Source organism: Epinephelus moara, chromosome 4 (assembly GCF_006386435.1).
Source record: "Epinephelus moara isolate mb chromosome 4, YSFRI_EMoa_1.0, whole genome shotgun sequence".
Classification (NCBI taxonomy): domain Eukaryota; kingdom Metazoa; phylum Chordata; class Actinopteri; order Perciformes; family Serranidae; genus Epinephelus; species Epinephelus moara.
Window position 1 is genome coordinate 15964768 of NC_065509.1, and position 27705 is coordinate 15992472.

The window sequence follows — 27705 nt, forward strand, 5'->3', positions numbered from 1 at the left end:
CACGCACTCCGTCAACAACAAAGACAAACACATGCAAGCGTGTCACACTTAGAGGCTGTAATCTCCAGGAAAATCCCATTTGGCAGAGCAGCTGCCAGCGTGGATCACAGATAGACTGTAGTCGTGGTGCCCACAGGGTGGCAAGCTGTCCATCCACGCTATTCAAGTAGACACACACACACACATACACGCAGAAACACATTTGAAGACGAGCTTAAGGTGGGATCAGGCCCTACCACTGTGATGATAAATTCATGCCACTTGATTTAATAGAAATTTGTCAGTTGGCTCACCAAGTCAGTTTCTCATTTGAACAGGGCTTAATTTTTATTGCTCAATGTATTGATCTGGCATGAGGGATCTCTGTTGCACAATAGCCTCAGGGACCCGCCATTTCTGACATAGTGGAGTCTGAGGGGACTGGCTGGCAAAGGTGGTCTGTCCATCTGTCTGTCTGTCTGTTTATCGTGCTGGCTGGCTGTCAAAAACACTCTGTGAAATGATACACAGGTAATATAAAACAATAACAGCATTAATATGCATTAGAAAGTCTTAATATCTAATGGGATGTAATGTCATTTACCATCTACATTATGAAATAAAACAAATGTGAAGTACAAAGTCTATCTATCTATCTATCTATCTATCTATCTATCTATGCTTTGTATGGTATTACACAGCACACATACATATAGAGTAAACCACATTGAGCTTACTGACATGAGCAACCTGCCTTCAGCATTAATAGAGCTGATCTTAGAGCACCACCATCTGGCAAAAGGAAATATTACATGTTTAAACTTGAGTAGCACTGTCAACATACCATATAAGATGTATGAATCACACGCATTAACCTTAGCCTGTGCAGGATTTCCCAAGAGCTTCTTGTCAGCCTGTCAAACTAACAATACTATTCACAACTGTGTGTGCGTGTGTGCAAAAGAGAGTGTGTCATAGATCACATTTAGTTAACCGCTGATATTTCCCTCACACATACACACACACACACACACGCACTACACTACACTTCTACTACATTCAGCACAAGCTATAATGGTCCCTGCCATTGTTGGGATTGGATTGAAAATTAGATTTAAGGGTTAGGCGTGCACTGGGCATACGCCAGGAAGAAAATCAATCAAATCAAAGGCAATGCAAAGAAGAGCTCCAGCAACACTGGGCTTATGAGGCAGATATCAATATGGATGTGCCAGAGTAGAAGTGCTGATAACAGTACGCTGTATTGTATGTCATTGTAACACATAACAATGATCCCTCAATTCTAGTCATTAAAGAGTTGGGATAAAGATATGGAGTGAAGCAGGGTCTTTATTTAATCAATAGGCTTTGTTAGTAAATATAACTGGACTTCGGGTGAAGTGGTGACTGTTTGAATTAAATGATAGGTCCATATTTCTTGTCTTAAATATTCATATTTAAAGAGATTTTGTTAGCTGTAAATATTTCTCCTGTTCATGCTGGCTGTAAAGATACCCTCCTAATGCAATTACAATGTAAATAATGGGGACAAAATTCACAGCCCTCATCCTCTGTAAAAATGCAGGCTGTTCTCATGCACTGCTCGTACTTATACCTGCAAAAGACAATGCACCAAAATGCAAATATGTCCCTTGTGAGCCAGTAATTCCTGTACAACCCATGTGTTTGGGAAGGCTGCAATCATATGACAAATTTACTGGTGGGAGTACAGGAGGAAACAGTCCACATATGGAGGCAGGTTGGGGTGGTGGATGGCTCATAAACCACAGGACTTTCCCCCAGGAGACCAGTATTCGGAATTGTGTGATACCAAGTGAACTTTGAGTCATTTTATGGTACTTTGTCACCATGTTTCTTTTCCTAAATCTAACCAAAGTAACTTTACTTGCTAAAACCTAACCTACGTTACTAAGTTTAGTGCATAACGTCATTTGTGGGGTGCTATTCCATAAGATATCATACAAACAGTTGTATGAGGATACACTGAAAGATATATTGTGTAAGTTCAGCTGAAGATATGAGGCTTCAACAGTCTGAGTTAGTCAAATCGATAGGTATACTCCAAAGCTACAGTCTTCTTAGTAGAAAATTCCCTCTTTGTGGTACCATCCCTCTGCAGTCGCTTTCATTGTCTGCCGAAGCATCATTGCTGAAGCATCATATTTGTTTTGGCTGAACTTTGGAATACGTTTTTGCATAGCAGGTGAACTCTGACCCTCATCATCACTTATATTGAAATTGCCTCAGGAAGCAATCTCTTTGCTGCCAATATGGACAGCAGGAGCAGTAACAACCCTTGTTGCATGTCTTTCCCCTTCTCTCTCTTTCCCCCTTCATTTCCTGATAGCTCTCTACTGTAGACTCACCAATAAAGGCGTCCTTGCCCCAAAACAAAAAAATAATTACAAACACAAATATAAAGGTATGTTAATTTCAAATGAAGGACAAGTACAGCCTATGAAACATTAAAGCTGCAATATCATGTTTGCTAATACTGTGACAATCAAGCATCAGCTGTAATACAATATCTACTCTCTTTCTAATGGGATGTCCCTGAAAATAAACTATTCGTGTGTGTGTGTGTGTGTGTGTGTGTGTGCGAGTGTGAGTGTGTGTGTAAAGATAGGGCTCAGTTCACATTTCAATCAATGCAGGAAATGCTTTTTTCTGCATCCCAAGACAATCTTTAGCAATCATATCGTACATGAAGGATTACAAGGAGGATGCAACAAGGACTTTTTTGTATCTATGCGGAAAAAAAAGCTCATGTTGGTGCATGTGTCCTGATACTAGATGTGCTCCGCCTGCATGCGATGTGACAGCATCAATATGGGATCCATATTTTGTCAACCCCTGGCCTAAGACACCAAGCAGAACTAATTACTGTGGTAACACGTAGGCCACAACCTGCCAGCTGAGGGCCTGCAGGAGAGCTCTGAGCTCAACAATCTGTGGGAGGTGGAGATGCGGGAGCAGCCCTGTGATTCGAGTATTCGCCACGGATGTATGAGGTCATACACGTGGGCACACAAGCGAGCAGATAAACACATGTACATTTCTGAAGGGGAGTGGTGCTAAGGGGGGGGGGAGGCACCCGTCTCCTCAGACAGACGAGCCAGTGAAGCAGCCAGAGGAATGAGGAGTCGGGCTGGGAGTTGTGCTCTACAGACACGCTTCAGTAATCATACAGTGAGCAAGCAGACAGAGGGGATGTTTCTTTATGAAACAGCCATTTCCACCTGCCAAGCCTCTCCCTGGTGAAAAAGCTCCTGGAAGCACAACACGCTACTTCAAACTGAGAGCGTTTTCATCATACAATCACAAATAAAATACCTTTTCGCCTATCTGACACTTATTCATTTATTGTCATCTCTATCTGAATGTAAAATAGAAACAATAAAGACGGCTGGATTGTGATGTCACACATGCAGAGACACACAAGGCTCACAGTGAATGGTTTAAGTTTGGGGTAAACAGTAAACAGCTCCTGTGCCAGGACAGCTTGGCCTAGCTGCACACCGTCAATACTAATGACATCAGGATACAAAGTATCACTATGGAAACCTGGAGGCTCTGGCCCTATCCCACACCCCTCTGTACTACCGGAAGACTGGAGAAAAAGGGTCCGACTGGGGTCGAGAAAAAGAGAGCGAAGGTAAGAAAAATTGAAAAGAAGCGCGGTGAAGGAAGGAGGTAGTGAATGAGAGTCAGAAAGATGAAGAGGGGGAAGAGAAAGGTTAGCCAAAACATCAGAGAGAGAAAAAGAAAGAGAGTGCGCGGGTGGGTTATGGGGTTCAGTGGCATTGGTCAGTCGAAGCTGGTTAGGAGCCAGAGCCGAGTGCTTGGTATGAAAACAGGCAGAGCAGTGTGCCGCAGCCAAGCCAGAGATTCAACTCTACCGGAAAAGAGCTCCTTTTCCCCCCCAAATCTGCACTCTCATCTTCTCCCCTCCCCCTGCATCCATCACCCCATCCATCACCCTCTCTATTCTACCGCCTGACCGCCTCTCTTAGACTCAGCAGCACTTTCAAACAGGCCAGATGGGCTCAATGAAATACACCCAACTGTCTGCAGCCGTCTAAATCTCCATAATGCCACTGCTCTCCTGAGCTGCTTTATTTCCGAGTACAGTTTTGCCAAAGTGTCTACTACAAAACCAGCTTGGCACAATGTCACTTTGAGCAGGCCTGCTATGAGGCGATGTGTAGGTCATTATAAACCATAGAAAAAAACATAATGCCTTTCAGGACGCATTGCTCTGCTCGTGCCGGGTCGTGACCCTCAAAAACATTTACTGTAAGTCATTTCCAGGCGTTAAATTGGTTGCTGGTGGGAAAGCTAATTTAAGTGCAGTGTTGTACTTTGTCTCACACCAGGCCTCCAAACACATTTTATGCTAGGTGGGTCACAGAGCCATTTGGTCAGATCAATGGGAGCTAATCACTGAGAGCCAAGGTTGAGAACAAACTGAACAAAGCTCATTTTATATAACAGAACGGGAACAAACCTCTACTTATCGACTCATTTTTAAGTTAGAATGAGACTGCGGCTGTTAGAAAGGACTATAAGGTCATTTATTTAAAGGTCAATGCCAGTTTATTGTACTGGCTGACAATATTTTATCCAATCATAATTTAGCTGGACGTAATGTGGCGCAGTAAATTTGCAATTATTCTGTAACTTTATGTTTTAATGTTTAATGTTGATGGCTAATGATCCATAGTGTGGCTAATATTTCAGGTGAACTGGTTTTCTGAGGTTGCAGTGGATGACCTACAGCTCTTTATGTATTTTAACAAGATGTGCAACACATAGGGACCTACAGTTTTTATTAGATTTATTAGACTCCATTTGTGATGGAAAGTGACATAAATCTGTACTCCTTATTTCTCTTGGAGTCCTTGGCCTCTGACTGAAATCAGTGTGGGAGTCTCTGTCTCTCGAGCCTGCCTGTGAATATGTCGAACAAATGAGATAACAAGTGCTGATCCCGCAGAGTCTCCTTCAGTCACGTCTGCATAATCCCACTGGAGGAGAGGGAGATGTGAATCTGGAGTATGGTAACGGTGTCACTGGTGGGATTTACAAACTGGTTATGTTCCAGTGAGACAAAGCTGGTCAACAAGGCTCTTGATCAAATCAATTTATGTGACGGAGGGGTTGAAATTGTAATTCGGGTAAAATATTCCACACTTAAAGAAAGAGAGCACACATTTAAAAACAGAGGTGATCTATGAACTAACTCAAGCATGACATTTCTTTAGTCTTCAGTGGAATACTTACAACACTATGAGTAATGTAAGCAGGAAAGTCCTTTGTTATGTTATATATTTATGTACCTAGTGGTTAATATTCAGTGTTTGCGAGACACACATCTAGGCTTGATGTTTTTTATTTTCACAGCTTATATAATTCAACAAGCATGAATTGTGGACAAATTTGCGAAATGGAGCTTGGGAGCATGGGCCTGAATTCAAAACTATAAACCTTAAATACTATGAAAATATTATCATAAATAGCTTCCAGACATGTTTAGTATCCTAACCCCTCCGCGTTGAGAATGAGTTACTGCCCCAAGCCAGGGAGTTCAAGTATCTCGGGTCTTGTTCACGAGTGAGGGTGGAATGGTGGATGGTTTGGCGCGGCGTCTGCAGTGATGCAGGCGCTATGCCGGACTGTCGTGGTGAAGAGAGAGCTGAGTCAGAAGGTGAAGCTTTCGATTTACTGTTCCATGTACATCCCAACCCTCACCTATGGTCATGAGTTCTGGGTAATGACCCAAAGAATGAGGTCACGGATACAAGCAGCCGAAATTAGTTTTCTCAGAAGGGAGAGTGGGCTCAGCCTTAGAGATAGGGTGAGGAGTTCGGACATCCAGATGGGGGCTCGGAGTAGAGCCCCTGCTCCTTTGCGTCGAAAGGGGTCAGTTGAGATGGTTCTGGCATCTGATCAGGATGCCCCCTGGGTGCCTCCTGTTAGAGGTGTTCCGGGCACGTCCAACTGGTAGGAGGCCCCAAGGCAGACCCAGAACATGCTTAAGGGGTTTACATATCTTGTCTGGCCAGGGAACACCTTGGGGTCCCCCCCTGAAAAGCATTGCTAGGGAGAGGGATGTCTAGAATACTTTGCTCAGTCTGCTGCCCCCATGACCCAGCTTTGGATGGATGGATGGATGGATGGATATGTTTAGTATCCAAGTCAGTTTCTTGCCTTACAAGAGACTTGAATAGTAGTAGCATACAAATGTGATGTATATCAGGGTTGGGCGATTGGACAAATATATTGGCTAAGAGTGTTGGTGATTGTTGGAACAGTGGAAAAACTAAACCAGATGGATTTGGTGAGTTTTATTTTGTTTCTGTTGAGATTAAGTGGGTTTCACGATGAGCTAACAAGGCAATAAGGCGAGTCTTTGTTCGGTGAAAGAGAGAAACTTTAAATCGCCGGTTGTAGGGTGGCTGGTTGAAAACCTTTATACATATCACCCAACCCTAGTTAATATACACCAATGGTAGGCTATAACAAAAAGTTGCTGACAAAACACTTAAACATAAAACGATGCAAACAATGCTAACAAGAGTCTACAGCCATACTAGTGGCTCTCTAAGGTTGCACAGTAGTGCTTTGAGTTAAAGACCGACTTGCTCAGAGTGATGATGCTAACACACTGTTTTTTGCACGTATAATATTTACTATGTTCATCATCTTAGTTTAGCATGTTAGCATTCTAACATTTGCTAATTGGTACTGATCATAAAGTTTAGCAAACAATGTATGGAGTACGCCTATTTCACATAACGCGAGCGGGAACCGTATGTAGGGAAAACCCACATCCAGTATTAGCTTAGCTTATGGGTAGAATCAGTGGCTGAGTAATGAAGCGGTCAGTTAAACTTCTTTTTGTTCGAATTCTAAAAAGAAACAAAAGTGTGCCAAGAAGATCATCTCCCTCTTATCAACAAATGATAAACTATAAATTAGCTTACAGGTTAGCTAGCATAAGGCACATACCCTGATAATGAAAAATTAATTGGTAGAAAAAACCTTATATGTGCAAGTTTGACCTTTTCTCATCTCCTGTAATTTTTTCAATAAGACAACATCTAACTTACCACAATGGTAACTTTGGGCAAAGAAAGAGGAGAAAAAGCACTGTTTAGGATCTGTGTTGCAGTGGTAGCAGGCAAAAGATTGTTACGGCGAAAACGGAAGTAGTGACTGAAACTTGTGATTCCCTACTTCTGGTCATGGTCACCATTTTTGCGGAATAGGCCTATGTCGTCAGCTTTACCGAACTATTAGACAGAAAAACATTCTGATGTGATGATGGATGCCACAGACGAAGTCAGGGATGATCAAATTTATTATAATTCATCCTGAGGGGACTATGAATGTCTGTACCATGTTTCATGACTATCCAATAGTTGTTTACACATTTCAGTCTGGGCCAAAGTGGTGGAGGGACTAGCCTACCTTCTTTCCCATCTCAGTTTACACTGTGTCATATCACATATGATTGTTTACTTCATTTGCATTTAACTGAACACATATACATGTACAAAGGATTTTGATCTTAAGATTAGAACTATTTGATAGAGGAAAAAAAAAAGGTAGTGGTAATTTTTATAGTCAATAGCACTTGCATTTCAAAGGAAACAGGCATAGAAGCTCGGATAAAAAAAGATGTTCTGTAATTTATGATATGTGGTGATACAGCTGTGTGACTACTGATTTGAAACTGTATTGTTTTTTTCAGGGTAGGCACTACTTCCTGAATCTAACAGGTAGTTTACAGAGTATTTTACAGGCTTAAACGGACCTAGTTGATGACTAATAAGGTTCACACAGGGGAACTCCACCAGCTTCCTTTCCTGCATAACAATACCAGCTATAAATAAGGTGAGGCTCGCAGTCTGAATCAGGATAAATGTGCTGCATGTAGAGGCTGTTTTTCACAAATTGTCAGAAACTAGAGAAACACAAAAATATAAAAAGACAGAGGCAGACAGAGACAGAGAGAGAATTGGTTTGCTGATTTATGACTCATCATGTGACATCATGTGCCATCCATCCATTCAGAGAGTTGTGTGTTTCATACTTTGTGTGTGTGTATATATGTGTGTGTGCAGGGGTGGAGGCTATGGGGTGGCAGAGACAGACTGGTACTTCATGTACTGCTGCTGTCTGCTGCCTCATACAGTGGCATTAGGGTACATTATTTATCCTGTGTCACGGCCTATGTGTAGAATACCATTCAGACTGAACAGTAAAAGCCTTCACCACAGCACGGCCTGAGGAGTGATGTAGTATCTCTCCTGTCTCACATACGTCACTTTACTCTGTCCATGGTGTTGACAGACAGAAAACACAAGAAACGCCTCATAAACAGCTTTCTATCTACAGCCACCTCTGCTTCAGTCTATGTTTTGGTTTGATCCCTGCTCCATATCGACCGTGTTACTCAGGTTATTCTGTACAAACGGGGCTGTGATGACTCTGCAACAATGGAGGGCTATTTTCAGAGGGATATTGAGAAACTATGCTGGGAAACTATAAAGGGCACCTAATGTGAGATCTAATTGGATCACAGCCATCACCCCTGTGGGTATGGTTTGGTTTCTACAGGCAGCTTAAACCCCCCGCAAATCTGTTTCTCCACCAACCAACATCTGGGGCCTTTAGGTCTCTTGCCTTTCTATCCGTAGTCTTTTTTCCTAGTAACTTTTATTCACACAGCGTTTTGCACCTGGAACCTACCCAGTGCAACCACAGTTCTCACATGCAGAGGGAAGTGTTATTCATTCATTTTCACACCCAGGAAGTGTTGTGAGACTACTTCCTCAATGCCGCCTTCTCTCTTTAGCATTTACTTCCCATGGAACATAACTAAATGTTGCAGAGCAGTGGATCTATTTTGTCTGAGATAGACACCCCAACACCTTATTTAGCTCTGTAGCACCTAAATGCTTCACTACGTTCACCAGCTAGTCACTGACTTTGTCTGCCTTTCATACTCTAACGTATTGGTAATTATTAGTAATCAGAGGACCTATTACGCTCATTTTCAGATTCATACTTGTATTTAAGGTTACTTCTTGGACATGTTTACATGCTTTTATGAAAAACACTTTATTTTCCTCAAACTGTTTGAGCTGGAACACCTGTATTCACCTTCTAACACGGTGATCACACTATAGGGCTGCCTTCCCATTTTTACACACAACCAAATGACGGCAGCATTGTGTCGCTCTAGTGTGTGATTTTAGATGGCATGTTGGCAACCCAGAAACAAAAGAGGCATGACAGGTGTGATGTGTAACACAACAGCGTCGGCCTCTATTGTGACATGTTGCATATGAGTCGGCAGCGCTGTATAAACAATAACGATGGCATAACATGGCAATTACAATCGTTTACTGTCTCTGTTATATGGTGGCTGATCTTGTTATCTGCTCAGAGGGTAAGGGGCTCCTGGAGCTTATTGTTGTCACAGTTTGCGTACATTTTCAGACGCTACTCTTCTTCTTTGTGTTAGCCATAACTGCTATCAGCTGCTTTTTAAATCTCCAGGGGTCGGGGTGCACACCCAACAGGATGTCAAAACATCACACTTGTCCGTCCATGGTCCTTTTCTGCTGGCTGTCCCTTTTATACTGACGTTGCTTTGGCACTGTTACTACCTTTATTGCCAGCTTAAATGCGAGACAACTCTGTCCCCCAATTCTGCGATTGTACCTTTTACACAAAATGTCAAGCTCCGCCCATGTTGATGATTTTTTCACATTCCAGGTAAGAGGCACTGAGCCAAAATTCTGGGCTTTAGTTACTGTTGGAGTCCCCCTCCTGAAAAGGCCACTCTGCTCTGACTGGTCAGTATTTCCATTTCTTCCGAATCAAAGTCCTCACACCCTTCTTGCAGCTGGGGAATGATTGTAATGGAGAATAGTAACACTTTTTACAGTAAAGAAACAAACAAGGAAAGCTTCTAAACACAGTTTCCAGCAGGAATGTGATCCAAAATCGGGAAGAAATGAATAACATCAGCAACTAACATGGAAAAACTTCTCTTGGTCAGTCTTCATATTGATGAATAATAAAATAAACTCAATGAGCCTCAGTTGATCTTACTTGAATATATATTTAATACAACACAAATCTGATGTCAGAGAGAATCTTGGTAGGCTACAAAATATGCATGAACACAGCCATCGCCAAACACTTAAAGCAGCAGAACAATGATTCAATTTACAGTATCTTAACCTTCAGACACCCTGGAGCTTCTTTGCATGCCTGCATGCAGACAGTGAAGGACTCTGAGGCACTTTGTTACACTTTCATATTTAATAATTTTCCACGACAGCAACCATGATCACATTTCCCTGGTGTTAGCATGTAGATACATACACATTAGCAGTGTAGTTGCACCTGGGGAATGACTGTGACAAAAAGTAGCTGCACTTTCTATCATGAAAAATCACCAATGAAACACTGGACACAACTGGACATGTTCTAGTAGGAATATGATCTGAAACCGGGGATAAATTTAGAACCTCAGCAACCACATGTTTCCCTGATATTTGCATGTAACTTCCTGTAGCAGTCAACACTAGCAGTAGCGTGACTGAGGCAGACGATCATATTAAGAAATCTTGCACACTATGACATCGTTGCCAGAGTAGGAAAAAGCTTTTGGAAACAAAGTGTTTAAAATGAAAATCTGAGGTTTTTGCTCACAGAGATTGTCTCTACTTATGTTTATCTCATATGAACATCCTTCACTGTAACACTATCATAAGACACAAAATAGGGAAAAGCATAATAAGTTCCCTTTAAAGATCAGCCTAACACCAACTTGTGATCCTGTTTCTGTGTTTATTTACTTCCTAAACACAAAGGCCAAAATAGTTGAGCTACTCCTCTATCTTTCCACGCACCAAATGGTAACCTAATCTAAATACAGTTCAAATACACATAAATCTGCTTAAAGCTCTGTTTTTTTAATTATTAATATGTAAAATTACTGTCACACTTTATCATCTCCAGCACCATTTGTTCTCCTTATCAACTGTATATCCTCTCCTCTACTGCTGCACAACCTCATTAAAGTTTCATCCAAGCTACCCTGTTCTTCGAAATCCACAAAACTTAAAAGGATTGCGATCAAACAAAAACTTTTTTTTTTTTTTTTAATCTGCTTGTGTCACCTGGGTATGCTGAGCACTTGCTAATGCTTAAACCTGGGTTTGTCTCATCTTAAGCATTTAGGTTTTATATGAAAAACAAAAACAGGATAGAGATTAACACAGAAGCAAAGAGAGCACTCAAACCATTGTTGCCTCGAAACTAATCTAAGAATTCATCACATTGGAATAATACTCTGTCACTTTTCATTGCTGCATTATTTTTTAAGAGGCAAATGATACAAGATGCACTTCAGGATTTAATGAAAGGGTTTTATTGCAGCAGTGCGAACCTGTCTCACTCAACTCATCAGGACCCTTTATAAAACCACAGAGACAGATGGGCGGAGAGGGAGAAAGAGGAAGCTCATCCTGATGTTCTATATATACCCCCAATCCCAGTAGCAGCCTCTGTCTCTGTGCTGCAGCCTGCCAGCCGGAGCAAAGGCCCAGCAGTCCAGCTCGATAAGGAGCCTCTTTGTCTGGCTCTATAGCTCCCACCAGGAGCAAAGTCGATGCCATATAACACAAGGGGCTCAAACACTGAGGCTCACCGTCAGCTTACTGGCCACAGGTGGAACATTTATGCTGCTCTTACATATTGCGAAACAGTGATAGAGAAAGTAGAGTGAAACTTGCGTCACTGTGTTTGCTGTAATGATACGCTGCCCCCTGTGAGGCTGTAGGAGCAAAGGGAGTCTCAGTGATACTGTAATTGCTCACTTCTTTCCTTGTTTTCATGTAGGCTTACTGGGGAGACCTGGCAGGAAGTGTTTGTGGTAAAGTGAGACTGCGGATGAGAGCTGTGTGAGAAAGAGGCTGGTATGTTATGATGTTTTTGTCTCGCTGTGGAAGAGAACGTCATGTTCGTTTCAGTTCCCATAGGCTCCTGAGAAACACTTAGTGGGATTCAATCTTTAACCCACTAACTATACGCCACCTATATTTTATAATGCTGCTCACATTTTCCAGAGCAGGTTTTACATTGACGTCCTTCCTTCAGACTGCCATTTGTTTCCTTTAATCTTATTTCAGTATAAATATGATATAGCACATAGAAATGTACTTCATCAATATAAACATTCTGGCACCTTTTCCAGTTTGTCACATGATCATGTAGCTCAATAAAGGGAAGTAACTGCTAGGAACATTTCTCTCATGTCCTCTTAGCGTGACCTTAACTATATCAGACTCATTTAAAGGTCCAGTGTGTGGATTTAGTGGGATATATTGATGGCAACCGAAAGTAATATATTAAAGGGAAATTTCGGTTTATTTCAACCTGTCTCCTATCGTCCTAAATTTGTTTCAAGTGACTAGTGACGAAAAATAATAGTTAGCATGTTAGCCGTTAGCCTAGATACAGCCGGGCACATAGTAGCGTCAGACCTGTTAAAAGAGAACATATAGAAAACGACATGTAAACGTGTTGTCTTACCTTACCTGTGTGCTGCCATGTTTGTTTATCCCTCTCGCTCTGCTTTCCAAAGGACGGCCGAAATATATCTCGCCAGCTCTAGATAAAGCCCAGCTGGATACTAACGTTACTCCAGGTGGAGGTGTCTCGTCCTCGGTCACATCCAGACCTTGAAAATAAGGCTGCAACCGGTCCCATTCCTTGCAACAGAGGCATTCCTCTTGTGTGGGCACTGGGGCACAGCATTCACAGGTACACCACCAATCTCCAGAGTTACTCAGCCTTGCAGCAGCCATTCGTCCTCTACCTGTTGCGCCTCTCTCTCTCTCCTCCTCCGTTCTTCAATTTCACGAAGCTCTTCGTCAGTGTATCCTTCCAGCTGTTGCTGCTTGTTCAGGCACGCTATGAGATCACTGCTTGTTCTCGCGATATTTCGGCCGCGCTTTGGAAAGCAGAGCTAGATGATAAACAAACATGGCAGCACACCGGTAAGGTAAGACAACACGTTTACATGTCGTTTTCTATATGTTCTCTGACATTTATCCTAACAATATGAGGCGGTCTTTGTGGAGAAAAAGCTTGTTTAGTGGACTAACTTTGCACTTGAAGGTTGCCCGTTCAATTACGTTTTAACAGGTCTGACGCTACTAATGCGCCCCGGCTGTATCTAGGCTAACGGCTAACATGCTAACTATTATTTTTCGTCACTAGTCACTTGAAACAAATTTAGGACAATAGGAGACAGGTTGAAATAAATCGAAATTTCCCTTTAAGTATGTTTTTTTTGTGAATAATAACCTAAAAAAAAAAAGAATCGCTGTGTTTTCATCATTTAAGAATGAGTCTTTTATATCTAAATAGGGAGCTGGTTCTCATCTACAGAGCCATGTTGCACCACCATGTTTCTTCAGTAGCCTAGAACGGTAAAACAAAACACTGGCTTGAGATAGGGCCCTTCGAACTTTCGTTATGGCCACCATAGAAGTCCCTCTGCAAAAAGAAATGTCGAAAAAACACATTTTTAAAATGTGAAACTGCTTTATTCAGTGTTTTTACTGCTTTTAGTCACCTGGTCAGTTTATTTTGGAGAAGAAGAGATCTGTGAATAACTGGATCTTTATAGGAGAAAAGGTGAGCACACATTAGCAGGTGCTCAGCTAACTCCAACATGCCAAAGAGCATCGTAGAAACACTGATTTGTGACGTAAAACTGCTTTATTAAGTGTTTTTAACAGTTTAAATCACCTAGTCCATTTGTTTTGGAGAGGAGACTTGATAATTTGGCTCCTAGATAAAACCTCCTGAATGATGAACACTAAATAAATTCTAATCAGGAAAATTTCAGCTGATTAAAATCTGCAATCTACACCACTAGATGTCACTAAATCCCCCTAAATCTCACACACTGCTCCTTTAAATTTAAAGCAGAAGCTGAACTTAACCCTTCCTAATCTTACACCTACATGACTAAACATGACAGTTTGACTGCATTTCTCTCCCTTTTGCTCCAGTTTGGACTGGACAATCCCCATGTCACTGCTAACTCCCCTGTTAGCCTCAGGAGGGTACACACTGTACTGCAGACCATGTATTGCAAATGTCTGATGCAATACACACGTAGTTGCCAACCGCTGCTTTTCACATGCCAGTGAGGAGGGCAGAACAAGTGCCAAGGTCCTATCACACAGACACCCTGACCAACAGGAGGAGTGACTCCTTACAGACGCATTAAATCTTAAATTAGATTAGTGTAAGGTTTATAAACTTGTTTTGTTACAATCTTATGATCACTGGGAGTAGAAAACACCACTTAATTAATATGGACCGGATGGGTTACATCTGACTGATAAATGACTGTTCAGTAAGGTCAATATCTGCACCGATACTGATCAAGTTCATTGGATTAGTGCATCACTTAGTGAAAACACAACCGATATGTTTGTTTAAAATGGTAGTAACTGACATTTTGGCCACTTAGGGGCATCACAACAAGCTATAAACACAACAATGACACATCATTTTATACAGTTGATATGGAAAAGTTGTTAGCAAACACTTGCCTCTTTACACAACCTGGTTTTTTAAAGGCTCCACTATGTTCACCAGCTCATCATTAACTTTGCTGCTGGTGTTTGGTACAGGCAGGGATCGTACAGTAGGTTTATCGGAGCTTGTGTGCTAAAAACAGATGCCTGCTACCACTGGAAATGATGCTGAAGAGAGCAATGAAAGTGAAACACATTTTAGAAAAAAAAGGAGAAGTCACTTATAAATAAATATATAATTCAAACAATCCTTTCCAAAAACAGAAACAACTTTCTCATTTTGTCGTCCTAGTCTTTGAAGAGAAATTCTCTTTTCTTCCAGCTACACCACGAGCTCTGCTGCAGAAGACAACCTGAAGCTAGTAGGCATGAAAGTGTCTTGCTCTAGGGCACTTCAGCAGAGCAGATGTTTGTTGTCACAGGAGCTTGTGTGTGTGTGTATTTCACTTTAAAAGAGGCACTCTACCAATCGCACACATCAAGTTCAGTTTACTTGTCATGAAGAGTACTATTCAGCCTGTGAAGACAGTTGTATAATGTCTCTTATGGCTCTGAAGGAGCTTTCTAAAGTCTGAGGAAATAACCCAGATGATGTCACAGTGATGTGATCGCAGCTTGGGGCAACTTTTAACAGAAAGCCTGTCTTATAAACACTAAGAGTGGACTTTAAAGGACACGGGCATTAACCAGGCAGATCTCTCACAAAGGGTGCTATTGAGCTACGCTATGGGAAATGTATAGGGTCCAGGGTTTGGCAACCTGTTCTCATTCCCAGGCCATCAAATACTGACACTTTGTCACACCTCAGGGCACCTTTTAGGGTCTGTATATGACACACTGCTGTCTCCTGGGTGAAACGCGTTGTAACACGTGGTTAACACTGTGAAATGGTCGTCGTTTGGTTGTGGGAACAAAACTACTTGGTTAGGTTTAGACAAAAACACCAATGTTTTGGGTAAAAATAAGTTATAAGTTATTTTTTACAGGGTTATGGTTAGATGTAACTTTGTGAAAATACATCATGTGAGTATTGTAACTACGTGAACCTGTAGGTAAGTTATATAACGTTTCAATGACGCAATGTTGACTTTTGGTTTCACACAGGACACAAACAGCGGCCTCCTGGGTGAAAGTCTTGTGTTTGTTTGACCTATCCACTTGCCTCCCTCCCTCCCCATATGGACTTTCTTACTATTGGCAGATCATAAGACAATGGCCCGTGGGCACAGATATGCAAGAGGCCCCACCACCTGTTCTTATTAGGAGCAGGACACGCAGACCTCGAGGTTTGTATCACTTTGTTTGTGTTTTGTGTCTCTTTGAGGTCATTTGTGTCTTTTTGGTCACACTGTGCGTCTCTGTGGTTGTTTTGCCCATTTTTGTAGTCTCTCTTTCAAGTTCATTTACATCATTTTGTGGTCATTTTGAGTCTCTTCCCAATCAGATTATGTTAATGTGAATGACATTTTGCCAAAATGGTCTCACTCCGAAGTCGTCGAAATCCTGTGCTTGGGCAGTGATTTGCGGTGTCAGACACTGATGAAAAAACACATCCTTTAATGTTGGCATGATACGTGGCCTGTCGCCGTTATAGTTTATTGCAGCAGGACAAGAATGAAATTTAAGGCGCCGAAAGTCCTTGTAGGGCGGATGGGAGGGGTGGTAGATGGGTCCAACAACCACCAACTTTCTCCCAGAAGAATGCTGTTTGTGTCCTGTAAGATTATAAAGCCAAACCCTGCTCCTATTTCCTAAACCTAACCAATGTGTTGTTGTTGCCTGAACCCAACCATATTTGTTGTTGAAGGGAAAAAAAAGTCAATTTGTGGTGTTGTACCGACGTAGTGTGCTTATTTTGAAAGAGACCTTATGTAAACAGTAACTTTCCCTGTGAAAACAGAAGTGTATTTTGAAAGAAGACAATACATGTAACAGGCAGAACTTGACACGGCGTCCCAGAACGTCAACAACCAACGCACCCAGGGTACCTTTCACATCATATCAGGATGTGGAAGATCCATGACCAAACATCAATATGTGACGAGGTCGGAGTGAGAATCATTTTGCACATGAAGGCCAGGGGGGCCCCTGACACTCTGGGCCCCTGGGCCTGTGTCTGGTGGGCCTGTTCAGTAATCCTTCCACGTTTGTTGCTCTTAATATTACATCAGTTAGTCTCAGTGTGAAATATTGCAGTGTTTTTTGCCTTTCATGACGGGACAGCTGTAGATACACAGGAAAGGTGGGTGAGAGCGGGTGGGTTGATGTGCAGCAAAGGGCCATGAGTTGGAATTGAACCCTTGCCGCTGCAAAGGACTCAGTTTATACGGGACGCATACTCTACCAGGTGAGTTAGAGGTCAGGTTCCATGGACAGGTTCACATTGTAGTTAACTGAAAGCCCGATGCATCTCATAAAGACGCAAAAGGGTGCCTTCGGTGTCTATATCACTCACAGAGGGGTGTGACAAGGCATCAGTATTTGATGACCTGGGAATGAAAACAGGCAATGTTTTCTGAAGCTTGACCCATAGAGACTAAAAATCAGGATACCTCTGTCTCTGCTGCTTCAGGACATTCTCCTTTCTCAACATGTTATTTTGCTTGTCACGGTGGTAAAGTATAAAGAGGAGGATGGACCGGGTTGGGCTGACAACTCCAAGAACTACCACTTCATCTCCTCTCCCTCCCTTTCTGGTATCCTTTCTAGCACCCTTTTGTTCCCCCGCTGTCCCATCTTTATACCCTCTGCACAGAAAAGCTGACCCAACCGAAACAGAACAGTCACGTGTACGAGTGTGTGGGTGCCTTATGTGTGTGTGTGTGTGTGTGTATATGTAGGGTGTTTGTCCCCGGCGGCATGTAAGGACGGGTCGGCTACGAGGAGTGTGTTCTGAGCTGTGAAGTGGGTGTCTGTCAGGATAACAACAACACAGCAGGATGTATGATAACGGCACACATACACACCAGCACACGCTTCGCTCCTCACCCACCAAACTCCTCAACTCAGTGTCATGCTTTGACAAAATGCCGACAGAAGTCCCCCTCAGGCACCGCCATGACAAGCTCACTGCTCCTCTTATAAATAAAACAACTGGGTAAAAATGCAAAATGCACAGATACACATACACAAATACAAGCACAGCACAAGACAATTGTCAACTGTAGTCCTTAAGCACAAAGATGTTCTTGTCATAGATCCAGTCTTAAATATTCACGACTCTATTCTGCTATTTTTGTGTCACACCTAAACAATCTATTGCACAGTTGCCCTCAGACGCCAAAGGAACAGGAAGAAGGACGACGAGGCAGAACTGGCTGTGTTGATTGATGGCAGCGTGAGATGTGGCGAGGTGTCAGTTGGGGACGCACCATTTTTCCCTGACTCCAACACAAGACAGCAGAAGGGAGACGCACATACAAACACACACCCATCAGAAACCTTTAAGACTTAATCCATCACACCAGAACTGACAGATTGATGTGAAATGGGGAAAAAGGAGAACACCAGGGGACACAAGAGCAGAAAAAAATCAAGTGAGACTCAGAGTTGCACAGAGGCCCAAACACACACACACATTTCAAAAGACACAGGCAGTCAAAAGCTGGCTGTGTATCCCTCAGAGACTGGACTCAGGTGAATCCGAGTGATGCTGGCACACTGCTCCCCACTATGGCCCAGATAAACAAAGAGAACACACACACACACAGAGAATATGGTCCAGTACGAGGCTTATATAATGTATTTTCTGCTAACATGGTAACTGCACACTCATCTTCCCTGGGGTGAACTCGGCTCAGCTGGGCCGGACATGAATGCTGGGAGATGTCGAAGAGAGGGGAGGGGGAGCTCGAGAGGAAAAACAAGGACTACAGCGGTGCACCGACGAGCCTCCTCAAGACCAGGAGGTCTAATGGAAAGGCAGAGCACGGTAACAAGGTCACTGCAGGAAGTGCAAACACAAGCGTAAACAAACACTGAGGCCCTTCCATGCAGAAACATGACGGGCCTCTACTTTCTCGTATTTTTGAAACACTTCAACAAAAACAGTGGATGGCGTGCGGGAAGAGACGGCCTGTGTCATTTTTACACATCACATTTCAAAGGTCGTGTGCTGTGTCATCACACGCCGCTGGCCTCCAGCGCATGAGATTCAACATCTCCCACTCGCTTTCTGAGTACAACTGTTTCATATTTCTCCATACAGAGAGCAAGGCAAGATCATGTATCATATTACTGTGGCTGTCTGAGCATTGCAGCTCCATGTTTACTGATCTATCACTTCCTCTATTATACCACTCCCTTATCTCGGGCAGAAGGAATGACAGTCCGAGAGTGGAAAGAGAAAGGCTGTGTTTGTTGACCTCAGAAGCTCACGTTTATGACTTAGACAATCATATATATCTTTACTTTTAATGTGGCAAAGAATTATTCTCAACTATATAGTACGCACACACACACACACACACACACACACACACACACACACACAGACACGTGTAAGTGTATGACTTGTTCAAACAGATCATAAGCAGCTGCTAAAATGGAAAAATATAACCTTTAGATATGAACAAGATAATGTTTGAGCGCAAACGTTCTTGACCTTGGAAACAGTACTTTGACAAAGAAAATACGCCTTCAGTCTTCAAGCTCCACTACTCACATTTTCCAGAACTTTTAACCACATCTCACTTTCTGTCTTGCTAAATGGAGTTTGCCCAGTTGTCACAAAGATAATACTTTAAGGCAGAAGCTCCTTGAAGATAATCCTTTGTTGACATGACATTTTGTCACAAGTTCTCCAAGCTATAGACTAGATTCCTTAATTTATGACATTTTTACTTTAAATTACACTATTTTTCACACATTATTTTGAGTGCATTGTCTTTTTTTTCACCAACTCTTCAAAGAAAAAATATGTATATCCAGTTTTCCTTTTCTTTCAGACATCCAGTGTCTTTTGGACACTTTGAGCCCTAAATATCCTTTTGACTGCCTAGATACACCAAATTAACGAATTTCAACCCCTTGATTTTTTATATATATATTTATTTTTTCATAGTGTTTTCAAGAATGTATCTTCTGTGTTTAAATTTAATATTTGGCGTCACACTCATGTTATCTTTTGTACACTGTATTCAAAATATCAATAAATAAACCTTGCAGTCTAAATTTATCCCACAAATCAAGAGCCACTTCATCATATTTTAAATAGTCAATCAATATAAAACTGCTCAGAAGGATCGTGAATGGAAAAAACAGGGAGTAAAACTTTGTAAAAAGGAAAGGTACCGGATGTGATGGAGCGGCGGCATTCATGAGTGAGTGAATGCCTTTCATGTCTTCATCCTGTTTACTGAATATATACAGTATATAGGTCAGCTCTACAGGCTGTGAAGGGCCCTGTATGACCACCACATACTTTACTGTACACTGTACCACACACACTATCTTCCTTCCTGTGCCAGAGGGCTGAGGGCAGAGCGCGCACAGGAAGGAGGGCAACCATGCAAAACTAAATAATGCAGTGGCTCAGACTCCACATTATGACCTAGTAAATGGCTGGTTATACAAACACTCAGACCCTCTTGGGCTGCCCAGTCTGACAGCACAATCAGAAGGATGAATGGACCGGCTATTATGGACTAATTTATTGCAATTGAGGCTGGGGTCAATTCACTCAATTCAATATTTTTACTCTGCACAACTCCAGGACCCTAACTGTGTGTATAGCAAGGTAAAGGTTTAGGCACCCTCTGAACTGAGTCAATCACAGGTGAATTCATTATCTGGAAGAGGCCTATTCCCATGCATGTTGCCGAACAGGTTATCCAAGCAAAGTGTGAAAGGGTTAAATTAATTAGCTAACCTATATTAAGGGGCAAATGTAAGATACTTGTCATGCAACTCCACAAACTGAGTGTCTCCTTCATGCTGCAGGCCTGTGTGTTGACAGCTCTGGCTATAAGGAAAGCAGATTGAGTGAAACAAGGAGTGCTACTCTTTGCACCAGACACACACACAAATATAAAAAATCCTCTCATTCATCTGCATCTTTCTTTTCTCATCTCTACATCTGAGAATGGCTCCAACAACTTCACGCACTGTGACACGTCTGCAGTGGGTTAGTAGCACTACAACTGGACAATCTAACTTCTGCACACATGCACACTGTATGTGTCAGGGACAGGGTAGCAGCCCTCAACATTCATGTCACACGCTCAAAGTAAGCAACTCACAGCCCGTGACAGCCCCCTCGGCGTCCCACCCTACCTTCGGTGTGGCAAGTGGAGGACAGGATGGTGCTCGGAGGGCGGAAGAGGTACGGGAGATAACGGGAAAAACATTTCATCTTCTCCTCCGATGCTTGCCGACGGGTGAAGAGCGTTGCGTTGCGGGCTCCACATCCGCACTGCCGCCGCGACAGCAAGCCAGAGAGGAACCAGGGGGGTGCGGGAGGGGAAAGAGGCTCTCTGTCCGCGGCGCAGGGGGCTATGACAGCATCACTTTTCGCAGGCAGACAGCGCAGCCAGGCAGGCAGCAGGCTCCGGTGAAACTGCGCGCCGCCCGGGGAGTAAACAGCGCACTATGTCAGCGCACCTTCGCTTCCGTGTCGGTAGTTCACTCCGTCAGTGTAGTTGTTGGAGTGAGAGCAGGACAGGGGGTCGTGTCTGTCCTCTCAGATGGGAGGTCAACGTATGTGTGGTCTGCCGGTGTAAACACCCCCACCCCTTCGCGTTTCCCTCTCAGTTTATCAGAATAATTAAAGCACAGTTACGCAGATGATGATGTTGACTGAGTTGTTCCCACGATATTCCTGTGTGTATCTGGCAGACCACTATAATAACCTACCTATAATTTACATAGCCTGTCTTCTAGTGTAAGTATGATTGACAGTTATAGGCTATTTGTGTAGTATCAAATTACCAGTGTAAGCACTTTCTCCTAAAAGTGATGGAGCAATAACAACAGAACAGTGTGTGATGAACACAGGCCAAAACTTGATGAATCATAGACAAAACTTGTTTCCAAGTGCTGACCAGGTTATTGATTAATTGGGTTTGGCGCCATCATGTGGTATAATTTCATATGAACAGCAGCGTCACAGAAATCAGAATCTTTATTGATCATTTATTAGGGAAATTGTGAGTCATTACAGTCGCTCTGGTGTAAAGCGTAGAGAGGTATAGAAGTAGAAATAAGAAGTAAAAGTAGCTATAAATCATGTAGGCTAAATCATAAAAAATAAAATATGGAGAGTGTGAGTGGGAAGAATATTGCACAGTTGAAAAATTGCTATAGTTGAATTATTGCACAAATTATACTGCACAGTTAAAACAATGTTATAAAATAATATTGAAGCCTACCTTTAAGTTCCTATTGCAAAGTTGAAATATGATCAAAAAAATTATGTTATTATAACTGCAGACGGATAAATTAAGTGTAATAAATCAATCAAAATGATGATTAAATCAGTGGAAAATGTTTGATTTGAATGAAAAGGAGTCTAGTGAAATTTATTTGCGAACTTTAACTTGTGGTGATAATGCAGGACCATAAAAAGTAGTTAAAAGAACATAAATCTTTTTAAATCGTCAAATAAGTCAAATTTAACCATTGGAGCCACACGCAATAGCGTTAAAAATGCCAATACGACTAAATGTAAATGTTCCTGATGTATATTTACTGCAATAAGAGTGGTTTTTAATACTGTCGTTGACATCTCGCGAGACTTGAGTGTGAACTAATGCCAGCGGAAGTACTATGCGAGCCTCTTTTCCGCCGGCCATAGAGGAGCAAAGGCAGGGTAAGAATTCCGGGCAGACTATTTCACTAAAGTTATCGCCATCCATCTTCACTGTACTGTCACCGTGTATCACTGTAAACGTTCAAACACCTTGTAAACATTGTCACCATCAAAAAATGGCCAATATTGAACCGATATTGATGATAGATTGCTAGTAAAAAACCCTCAGTGTCGGCTGCTCCTGCTAGGTCCGTCAGTATCCGCATGTCGGAGAGTGAAGGCGGTTGATTCCTGGTGCTAGTGACCAAACTCGACTTTCTTCACAGTTAATGGTTGTTCTTTTAAGTCTGAAACTCGTTAGGTAATATAACAGAGTTACTGTTGGCACAGAAATGCAAATGGTCTAGTCAGTCCGTTGTATTATGCTAACCTATTAGCGTCACTTGCTAGCTTAGCATACCACTTTGAAGCCTTCGTTAGAACAACCGAGCCAACTGGCTAACTTGCTGCTTTGATACTGTAAACGTGAGTGTGTTAAGTGACGTTAGATGCAATGTCAGTGGCATAACGTTACTTTCTATGTTTTAGGGAGGTAGTATATAGAGAAACTACACGTTTTCCATAAACTAATCGGGATAGTTGAAGTTCACATTGACGGTTAGAGAGGAGCGTTATATTATAACTTGCAACTAGCTTGCAGGAGTCACGTTGTTAGCTGTTCAGAGAGTGATATTCGTCAAACAACTTAATGTTTTTAACCTGAAACTGTTGCTGTCAACTTGTTAATAGTCCCTGTTGCTCCATTGTCCACAGCATCATGAAGCTGAATCCATTTGTCACATCCTCCCGCCGCAAGAACCGCAAGAGGCATTTCAATGCCCCCTCACACATCAGGAGGAAGATCATGTCTTCCCCTCTGTCCAAGGAGCTCCGTCAGAAGTACAATGTGAGGTCCATGCCCATCCGCAAAGATGATGAAGTCCAGGTAAGGTTGCTTGAATTGCTGACATTTGTCACCATCGGCTTAAAAGGTGTAAGCTGCACTAGCTTGACTTGCCTGCGTTGTTTACAAACAGGTTGTCCGTGGACACTACAAAGGCCAGCAGATCGGCAAGGTCGTGCAGGTCTACAGGAAAAAGTACGTCATCTACATTGAGCGCGTGCAGAGAGAGAAGGCCAACGGAACCACAGTCCATGTCGGCATCCACCCCAGCAAGGTGAGACACAGTTGTATAGGTTCTCAAATTGGTGTGCCTGCCTCAGTAGAAATGAGAAAGTAGTGTAAAAATGTTATATTGCTAGGCACTGTAGGTTACACTGGGAAATCTACTGAATATTAACATGTGTGTGTCAGGACTCACACTAGAGTGATGTTTCTGCACCTTTTTAGCCCCGTTTACATTGCTTTTTCAAGGAGTGACTTTCAAGCTGTTATGCCACCTTAAGGTTTTGTATTAAAGGTACAATTGAGTGATCGGGGGACAGAGTTTCTTGCCTTTAAGTCAACATCAGAGGTAGTAACGGCACTGAAAGGTCAATACAAAAGGGACAGTTGGCAGGACGGGATTATGTGTGGCACAGGTGTGATATTCAGACAACATAGCATGCACGTGACCCACCGTGGGAGATTTAAAAAGTAGCTGATAGCAGTTAGGAACTAACTCAAAAATGAAGAACAGCAGCAGAAAATGTCTGCAAATTGGGAAAACTGTGAGGTCCAGAAGCTCCTTGCCCTCAAAGTAGATTATGTCAGCCACCATATCACAGGGATGGTAAATTAGTGTTATTGCAGTCTGAATACCATTGTTATTGTTTATAAAGAGATGTCAATGTGTATGTGTGCCACTAAAGGCAGACGCTGGTGTTACATGTCATGCTCGTCATGCCTCTTTTGCTTATGTGATGCCGGCATGCTGTCAAAAATTACACCGTTGTTTGGTTCTATGTAAAAATGCAAAGGCAGCATAAAGGAGAGATTTAATAACCCTATAGTGTGATCTGTGTAAGAAGGGCTTTTGGCATCTCGTCAACGTGAAGTGGAAAGTATCACAGTCTGTTGAATGATAAGCTGAATTCCCTGTGGAGAACTGTACCTGCTTTTCTTTTATTGCCCTCCTAAAGCACCAGAAAAATGGTCCTATATCATCGTTCAGATGTTGTGTGGCTGGCCTTGCGAGCATTTTGCAGTAGAGCTTAGATCAGCAGAGAAGCACTTAACCGTTGTGTGTTGTTTTCAACACTAGATTGAAAAAGTTGGACCACACTTAGACATTAATTAAACCCCATGCCCCACCAGGTGGAAGATCTGTAATACACAAATACTGTTCAGTTCCTAACACTGTCACAAAGGTGTTGACTGGAGTTTGTGATGATCTTTGAAGTTGTAGTAAGTGTTGGTGTTGTATTGGACTGCATTACATAGAAGTGTTTCTGATGTTCTGTCCACCACTTTTACATACATTATGTGTGAGACAGTTACTTGAGGGATTTCTAGTTCTCTGAAACGGCACAGTGGTCGATATTCTTACCGTCAGTTGTCAACAATGTTTCTCCGCTATTGATTTCCATGAGATCATCAAATGATCAGACTTGAGCCTTATTGTTCACCAACATGAATTTTTATTGTGGTAAACTAGTAATTGTTTTGTCTAAAATTTTGAAGGCACTAAGAAACAGGGAAGTGCTATGTGGTTCTGACAGCGATTAACACAAATTAAGGCATGATGAACTTGGTCAGATTGAAAAAATAATATGTAAACTGTTTTACTCTGCCAAAATGGCATATTTGTAACTGCGTAATGATAAGGTATTTCTTTCTAAAAAATAGTCTGGGAACAGGAGAGATTTAAAGATATTTGAAGATATCATAGACAGGAAGCAATGTAAAACAGTTCTGTCACTGTGTCAGGTCTCTGAAAAGTTAAAGTATAAAAGTAGGGAATGTTAACAGGTATTGAATTTATGATAAAGATGGGCTATACATAGTAACAGCCTTGCACCACTGTGAATTTTGAAAAGATGGGGATTTTTTTGTTGGGTGTCAGAGAAGGTTATAATGCTGTAGTTCAGTGTTTGCATGACATTGAATTGTGAGGTGTTAGTGTCGTTTATGCTTATCTATATATATAAACAACGTAAACAAATTAGACATGCCTGTATAATGCAGTCCACTACAACATTATACTTACAATTTAGCTTCAAACCATAGAACAGAATCATACAAACAACTAATATCTCAACAAAACTGTACAGATTTTTAACTAAAGTAGTATTTGTAGAGGTCCTTTTCACAGAATACATCTTGTCACAGCACAAAAAGCGCAGGTGTAAATAATGAAATCAATGGTGGCTGATTTCCATTTAGGTCCTACAGTTTCAGGGTTCTGGTATTGTAGCTCACTGTCAAACTGTCATGGCATACTGTGACACTTGATAAGATCGGAGCCCACATTGTTGTTAGTCACACCTGCACTTTTCCACCTGTGACAAATCAAAATGTCTGCTGTGAAAAGACCTGTTGGATGCACCCTTTGTTTTACTCTTTCACCCACTGCAGCAAACCTCCAGTTTGTTCGTCTTTTCCAACAAGGTGTTGTAGATTTACCCCACCGTACCATTTTTGTACTTGAGAGACTTTATAAATATTCCTAAACCCAGCTGACAGATATATTTGTATTTATGATCAAATTCAAGTAGTGTAGTGTTAAGCTGTAGAATCTGAGTTGTGTGTTCGTCGTCAAGAGACAGTCACCCAGACATGATTAATGAAAACTACACAGCAGCATTTTATCATGCTCACACAGGTGCATGTGAACTGGACAATGCAAACTGCAGTTCTGATACTGGACAATGGAACATTTGGCTCAGCTCGTATTTTGAGACATTTTTACATTTCCATTACTCTGGAAGGCAGATAAATCTGCAGGTTCAGTTTTTATTTTTTCTGGCAGATGTGCCTGTCCCCTTTTTAATGTTTAGATTTCCAGCCGACCAGCTCAGGTGAGGCCAATCGAAATTGAATTCTCTATGGGGCTTGATACAATACAACTTGTAGAGCCTTCATACTTTACACAAATTACGTGAGGACATCATTTTGGCTGGCACACCCTCGTTAGTGACATTAGGACACGCATAAACCTAGCTTAGTTAAGAGAAGCGCTGTTGAGGCAATCAAGATGGCTGCTGCTGATGTCAAACTTTAAATTGAAATACCATTTTCAAATTCTGATGGCAAAGATTGAAAGCTGTTCAGACATATTGGTGCAACACCATCACAGCTCATCTGTGCACGCAGACTTTGTTTGCTGTATCAGTTGCTGAGTGCTACGTTATGTTTTGTTGCTCTGCTTGGTTGTAGGTCTGTCCACTTGGGTCTAAAAGCATTTTGATCCACAGCAGTTGATAATGCCCCTTGGAAATTGAAAATGAATTGCAGACTAACTGCAGTTCAGTTTGATCTGGTGATGTCAGCTTACATGTAATAGCATATACACGGCAATAATTTCCATTTCATTGTAGAGTTCCAGTAAGCCAAGCCTTGCTATTAAGCCAGCATGCACAACACGTGGCCCTGGACTCAGCACACCTAAACGTAATTCAGCCACAGTTATTGTTTTAATTGCACCGGGACTTTTCTTGTTGTGGCATCTTAATATCTGCGGGGGAAAGGGTTGCTTATCAGTGTTTTAGAGAGCGGGACAGCTGTGGGTCACTTTCAGTTGATGCCAGTATAAGTAATGCTGTGACCGAGATAAACATAGTTGCATAGTTTTTTGACGCATGGCACAAGCAGATAACTGTCCTAAAGCCAAACAACTATCAGGCATGTAAGGCCCATGTTACTCCCTCAGGTCTGAAGCCTTGGTGATGGTGTCTGTGTCAATTAATTCTGTGTTGTGTGTTTGTACTGATTGAAGTGTTTGTGTGACCAACAGACTTTAAATGTTTGCAGAATGTCTACTGGTAACTAGTCATTAAAATGTGCTGTAGACATTTAATGTTATTGTATATTGTGAGATGTGATATCAGATCAGTTTAAGACATGCTGCATTTTTCTTTACATGATTGGTAACACTGCCAGTGAGGCATTCCTTGACGTGTTTACAAACCCACTATCTTCCCTCTGCAGGTGGTTATCACCAGGCTAAAGCTGGACAAGGACCGTAAGAAGATCCTGGAGCGCAAGGCCAAGTCTCGCGCCGATGGAAAGGAGAAGGGCAAATACAAGGAGGAGACCATTGAGAAGATGCAGGAGTGAAAATGATCTTTTGCTATCAATAAACTGTATAAATGGACCATGCTTTGTCTGTCTTGTCA

The 27705-nt window shown here is 42.1% G+C and overlaps 1 protein-coding gene across 1 annotated transcript; it reads left to right on the plus strand.

The window, feature by feature from the left end:
* The first annotated feature begins 22293 nt into the window (after positions 1-22293).
* On the plus strand, positions 22294-27683 carry rpl26 (ribosomal protein L26). The gene is made up of 4 exons (XM_050042524.1): positions 22294-22449; positions 23203-23374; positions 23466-23606; positions 27518-27683. Exons 2-4 carry the CDS (start codon positions 23207-23209, stop codon positions 27644-27646), a joined length of 438 nt encoding a protein of 145 aa, XP_049898481.1. The 5' UTR covers positions 22294-22449; positions 23203-23206; the 3' UTR covers positions 27647-27683.
* Positions 27684-27705: the final 22 nt, after the last annotated feature.